At 29.4% G+C, this 6,492-nt stretch overlaps 1 protein-coding gene across 1 annotated transcript; it reads right to left on the bottom strand.

Moving 5' to 3' along the window:
- Positions 1 to 227: 227 nt before the first annotated feature.
- Positions 228 to 2,948, bottom strand: LOC125853849 (CST complex subunit TEN1). The gene is made up of 4 exons (XM_049533602.1): positions 2,867 to 2,948; positions 1,779 to 1,918; positions 1,079 to 1,229; positions 228 to 490 (listed from the first exon to the last, which is right to left on the bottom strand). The coding sequence occupies exons 2-4, from the start codon at positions 1,874 to 1,876 to the stop codon at positions 389 to 391; spliced, it is 351 nt and encodes a 116-aa protein (XP_049389559.1). The 5' UTR covers positions 1,877 to 1,918; positions 2,867 to 2,948; the 3' UTR covers positions 228 to 388.
- Between the last annotated feature and the right edge of the window lie 3,544 nt (positions 2,949 to 6,492).

Here is a 6,492-nt window from a genome sequence, read left to right as displayed (position 1 = left end):
ACAGAGTCACCTTTGTTAGGGAGCGTTTTACCCCTCAATGTGGGACTTTCTGACGCAAATCCAGATTTAGTCGGACTCCAATGTGGATACCAGACACCGGGTGGGAAACCCAAAAAAAAAAAAAAAACCCTGTACCCTCTTTTCTCCTAACAATAAAGATTCAAAAGTTGCAAATAGGCAACTGATTTATAATACTACTTCCAACATCACCACTGGCCATGCATGCCTTTCAACAAGAGCTAAGAAGGAACACTGCATTTTGCAAATTGTATAAAAAGGCTTCCACTACAACCATGAATATGACAAGAATGCCCTTCACAACATGAGGTCTAGCTATTACTTTTGGTAAATTTTCATTGATAAATCTTTCACTAAGGCGTCTAACTATTCAACGACCAGCTTGGAAATCTCTCAAGAGTTGCAGAGATTGACGATAGAGATTGAGATCCATTCCATCCATATTTCGTCCAACTCGTGCCTTCAGAATTGCCTGTAATCAGAAATCAACTTTGTATATCACACAGCATAATTTATAAGTAACATCCCTAGCCACAGTAGCTGATGCTCCTCCTCTTACTGTTTAAGGGCAAAAGACAACAACTAATTGGCTTGTATACATAGACACTAAAACAACAATGTCATAGTGATCTAATTGTCAAGTCATATTCTATAATTATGGTTATTTCTTTTATGACCGAGAAGTCATCTGTAGTCCACCCTTTGGGCCAACCATAGCCTTCAAACTCGGGTATGATGGGTCCGTCTCTCAACCCCTTCTCCACTTAAACAATGGACTTAGTTCGCTTGGTGTTGGGCTCAAACTTGTGACCTAAGACACAAGTTCCTCAACCTTTGCTAATTTTCTCAGTGCATCACAAAGATGAGTGTTTTTCTTTTATCATGTAATAGCACCATTATTAAATTCAATTTTTGTGCTCCTTTTTCTTGGGGAAGGAAGTGGGTAATAATCTAGATATTAGAATGGTGTAATATGAAGACTAAATGCATGTATGCAGACCATAAGCAAGTAAAGCAGCTTGTGCCACAATATGAATTTTCTATATTCAAGGTATCATACCTCATTATCGGGTTCAAGAAGCAGTTCTCCAATAAACTGGAAGATGGAACCAATGCGAAGATTGATATTCAAGTGTTGTGTGTCAACTTTTAACGATGCATTTCTATCAACAATCACAGCAACAGCAGTCTCCACATCATAATCTTGGAGCCTAGAGGGAACACAAAGAATAGTCAAGCCTTGAGTTTCAATTTCCTTCCTTTTGCTTGACGAGCAAGTTCTTGAACCAACTCATGGAAACCAAAGTATGATCTATGCACATTCATTTCAGTAGTAACAATTACTTTTTTGCGCACAAGTTCCATAAGTAACAACAATGTAACGCGATAAATTAAGTTGGAATGGGGTTTGTATTATCTCCAAGTTTGTTATGAACAAGCATTACCCTAAATGTATGGACTAAAGGTTAACCTTTACCTGCCGCAAAGAATTACAAAGACTGACATTTATCACAAGTACACCACACATATAATATTCTCTTCAAACTCAACTAAATAATATGATCAAATAATGCAGAAGCTATTTGAAATGAGCTTCTTTCGTCTTAGTCAAAATTTCGCTTGCTCATTATTCTCATAAACAACAACTACATAGTTTTTCCAGTTCAAATGTATTGGTCATTGTCGATAAAAAGACTACACCAGATAGGAAAAAGTCAAGGCAGGAAAACTAGTTACATTATCAAAAAGTGATTACTCACTTTCCAGTTACGCGGAGAGAGATCCCATGCTTAAAGTGTTGCGAAGATGGAACCAGCTCTTCTAAATTAACCAAAGCACCAGAAGCTATTGTGGCCATTGAAGCAACTGGAACAAGGAAATATCAAGCTCTTATTCCTTCCTACAAATTAATTGTGTCATGTATGTTGAATATATAAGAAGAATTTCATCTTTGAACAATCCCATTATAGGCAAAACAGTGTAAATATAACTGTAGGCAGTTAGTCAAGTCCTAAAATATCATACTAAAAATCATCACAAAAAATACTCCCTCCGTTTCAATTTATTTGGCCTTATTTTACTTCTAGTCCATTTCAAAAAGAATTTTTCTTTCCATTCTTGGCAACTCTATAATTTCAACTTTTCGCGTGACATAAATATTTTGTTATATTCTACACCTCTTTAGTTTAAAACCACCGGATTCAAAAAGTAATTGTTTATTTTCTTAAGAGAGAAGTATTGAAAACATCCCTCAACTTGCGCAATATATTTGTTTCGTTCTCGAACTATTAACAGTCTTAAAAGCACTCTCTATTTGACTAACTAAACACAAACACACCCCTGATATGTTACATGACATAGCAAATGGTCTCAAACACTTGTAGGAGCATGAAACTCTTAATAAAAAGTCGAGAGAAGTGTTGAACTCTAAACTTGACAAAAAATTATAGGTGTATTTCAGTCAAGTTGCAAGATTAGATGTATATTTAAGTTCAGTTAGTCAAGTAGATGTGTTTTTAAAACTGTCAATAGTTAATAATTTGCGATAAGTTTAGGGGTTGTGAAGTCAAAACTAGACAAACAAATTGAAACAGAGGAAATACTTATTATTATCATCAAAATCATAGAACTAAACAAACAATATAGCAAATTGAGTATGCAATAATAAGTATAGTGAATTTGAATGAAAAAATGTAAGTGAAGGCCAACTCAGCCATTCTTTCGAAGAACAATATGCAATTATCGGCAAAAGTTCAAATTCAAAAGAGAAAATCCAATTAAAAGAAGAAGCAAAATTGGGTTATAAATTTGCAATTATTAGAAAGGATGGAAAATGGGTAACCTTTACTGGTAATGAGAAGAGTGTGAGAAGAAGAAGACGGCGGCCTCCCTTCAGACTCCGGCAACGGCAAACTTTCCACGGGTTTTCTGAAGTTTTCTGCTTAGTATAATAATAACATTTACAATTCTCCCCCAAACAGTTTTCTTTAGTTTATTATTTCCACCCTTTTTTATTTGTCACTGTCTAGCATAGTATATTTATTTTTTAAAAAAATTATTGATATAAGTATCTTTTTGATACTATCTCTATTAATTAATGTTTAGTATTGAATCTTAAAAATGATATGAAGAATAGTATTTAATGCTAAGGATAAAATATAAAAAAAAATTGTATTTTCTTGATATATCAAAAGTAACACGTAAAAATGAAAATTTATTTTAAGAATAAATGACAAATAAAAATGAACATAGTGAGTAATACTTGACACGGAGTTTAAAAAAAATAGACATTGTAAAATTAAATTTTTCTTGATATAAAAATGTTTCATTTCTTTAGAACTGACTAAAAAGAAAAGTGAGATTGAGAGGGAGTAGTTAATTTTGTCATTTAGAGGATGTTTGACATTGTTGCTAAAAATTGTTTATTTCTATAAGCACTTTTTTGAAATGACTTTTTAAAAAAGTGTTTTTAAAAGAAAAACAATTTATGTTTGGCTAATTCATTTGAAAATTGTTATTGATAAGCAAATTATGTTTGGTTAATCTTTTTTAAAAACTGCTTTTGAGAGTCAAATTACGAAAAAATATAAGTATCAATGCACTTTTAATATTAAGATTATTTTAAAGGGACGAAACTATTTTTAATATCTATTACAAAATTTAATTAAAATTTTACCTCTAATTAATGTAAATGTACATATTTAAATTTCAATCAATATTATACATAATCAAATTAAATATTAATATAATATTAACATGATAATTTAACTATAATTAAAAATATCAAACAAAATAAATTTAAAACCATTCTACAAATCAAACCACTATATATGAAAAATTCACCAATAAATAAATAAAATCTTTCATATTTTTATTCCTAAAAACAATTGTGTTACGTTTATATCTAATTCTGTAAATTAAAACGTAAAATAATATATAAAATAATAATATATTAACATAAAATTTAAAAAAATCTTGAATAAAATTTAAACAAATTTATGAGATATGCTAATTAATTAATAAGAGATATATTGGTAAATAAATATGTATATATGGAAGGAATATTTTAGTCTTAAAAAAAATAATTTTCTGCTTCTACTTCTCCTTTATTTTTAAAAAACAAAAAATTTTAATTTCTTCCCTACAACAGAAAAATTATTTCTACTTCCATAAAGCTTTATTTTTTTTTAAAAGTGTTTTTTTCTATAAAAAAAATACTTTTAAATTTTGATCTCTCAACAGAAATGTCAACAGGCTCTTATTATATACTATCGGGTTAATTATAGCTTATCAAAAAAATTCCTCCTACAGATGAAATCCCCCAAATCCATTTATAATACTCAATATCTATTAATTACGTTTCCCCATTTGACCCAGATGCACCTAACTTAAAGAAAAAAAGAAAAAAAAAATAGATCTTTACCCCCAAAAAAATCACACGCATATTTATAATTTTACTTTTTAATTAGAGATTTCAGCAGATCAGCCTAACGTATTTTTATTTAAGCTTATTCTTTTTTATGTATTGAATAAAAGGCTATTTTAGTTAAGTGGGTGTGGATCGATTTAAATGGGTGAATGCGTAATTTTGTATTTTTGTTGGAATTGGATATTTTGATTGAATTTTGGAAATTCTGTCCATAAAAAGTATTTTTAATAAGTTTTATAACGTTGAGAATATAATTATCCCAATAGTATAACAAGAATAAAATTAATTAATAAACTAAAGTCGGGGAATATTTTCATTCTTTTCCTTCTTTATTTACATATAAGGACAAATTCGACAAAATGTTCATTAAGTTAAAAAATTTAAGCAAAAAAGAACTCCACAAAAATAAAGTTTTTTTTACGGCAAATGGCCATTCAGCATTTTTATGTTACAAAATTTGGCCAATTTTCTTCTTCTTCGTTCTTCTAGTACTGTTCTTCTTCTTCTTCATTCTTCGTTCGTCATTCTTCTTATTAAAAATTTGAAGTATCGCAAATTTGAATTGTTTCGGGTAAATTATAAATTAAAAGATATAAAATATCGAGAAAATTTTATATCAAAAATTTGAAATTGTTTAGAGGTAATTTTGAGTTGATCGAGATTGAATAGTTAATAGATATTTTATGTATATTTGGTGTATACTTCATGAATAGTTAAGTTATATTCAGCTTTTTAAGTATATTATAATGTATAGTCATTGTACAACTCATGCATAAGTAAGCCATGTTGCATAATCCATGTATACTTTCTATGACTTTTGGCAAGTTATATTCTATAGTTGGTATACTTTCTCACGATTTTTGACTATTTTTGTGTAAATAAAGTATGACTATATTTATTAATAAATTACTTACTTTATTGTATATATTTAAAATTGATCCGAAAGTTGAAAATTATAACACAGAGTTTCAAACAACAACTTCAAAATTTCAAATTTCAAATTGCATGTCTAAACACATACAATTACAAGTTTATAAGCGCACTTAGCAGTAAACCATAAGAGATCATTTGATAGAATGCATAAGAATAGTATTGGATAGGACGTATTAGTAATTCTAAGATTGATTATGTTGTAATTATTTCTTATCTGTTGGTTGATTTGGTGTATTACTCCCTCCGTTCAAGAATAGTTGTTCACTATATAATTTTGGAATGTCCAACAATACGAATCCACTTTATGAAACCAATGGATAATTTTACACTTAGGGGTCATTTGGTTGGGACAGGTTATCCTAGGATTAATCATCTCGAGATAGTTATCCTGGGATAACTTATCCCATCATGTATATGGGATAACTTACTCCATCACTATGATATAAATGGTGGGATAAGTTATCTCAAAATGACAATCAAACAAGACACCAAACTTTTATTCCAGAATTTTTTTTAATCTCAGAACTATTATTATTCGTCACACTAAACAACCCCTTAATTTCTAATTTACCCCTATCTTTATTTATAGTCATTTTTCTATTACATTTTTCAAGATATTGTATTTATTATATTCAAATTGTGATATAATAAAATCACTCTTCTATTTATAATTTCTTAAGAAGTGTGCAAAATTAATAGTGGACAAGTATTGTTGAACAAAGGAAGTAATACTTATTCATGTATTAATGACCCTTATATTACTAATACCATAATTTGACTTGTATTAATTATACACCTGGTAATTTCATTATCTAATACATCCTACTAAACAAACCCTCCCTCGGCTTCAAGCCGTTGGTAATAAGTAGTGCTGGTAAAATATCATATTTTGATAACCCGTCCAATTCGTTCATATTTTAATGGATTGAGTGAGTGACTTTTTACATGGGTAAAATATGGGTTGATATCCATATTCAACCCATAAAAATATGGTTCAAATATGGATAAACTATGGGTAAAATATGGGCAAGATATGGATTAGCCAAATGGGTTAAGCTTCTAACTTTTATTCACTCAAAATTCATCAACTTCTCTTCCTTTTGATGTTCTTC

The sequence above is a fragment of the Solanum stenotomum genome, chromosome 1 (assembly GCF_019186545.1).
Source record: "Solanum stenotomum isolate F172 chromosome 1, ASM1918654v1, whole genome shotgun sequence".
NCBI classification, from domain to species: domain Eukaryota; kingdom Viridiplantae; phylum Streptophyta; class Magnoliopsida; order Solanales; family Solanaceae; genus Solanum; species Solanum stenotomum.
This window is presented reverse-complemented; position numbering and strand designations above follow the sequence as displayed.

What these genes read in the sequence shown, in the direction of transcription:
- LOC125853849 (XM_049533602.1), bottom strand. Translation starts at nt 1,876, where the DNA reads ATGGCCACAATAGCTTCTGGTGCTTTGGTTAATTTAGAAGAGCTGGTT. An exon ending in TCTCTCCGCGTAACTGGAAA is followed by an intron (nt 1,230 to 1,778) that starts GTGAGTAATCAC and finishes TGTTCCCTCTAG; the next exon opens with GCTCCAAGATTATGATGTGG. An exon ending in TTCTTGAACCCGATAATGAG is followed by an intron (nt 491 to 1,078) that starts GTATGATACCTT and finishes TTCTGATTACAG; the next exon opens with GCAATTCTGAAGGCACGAGT.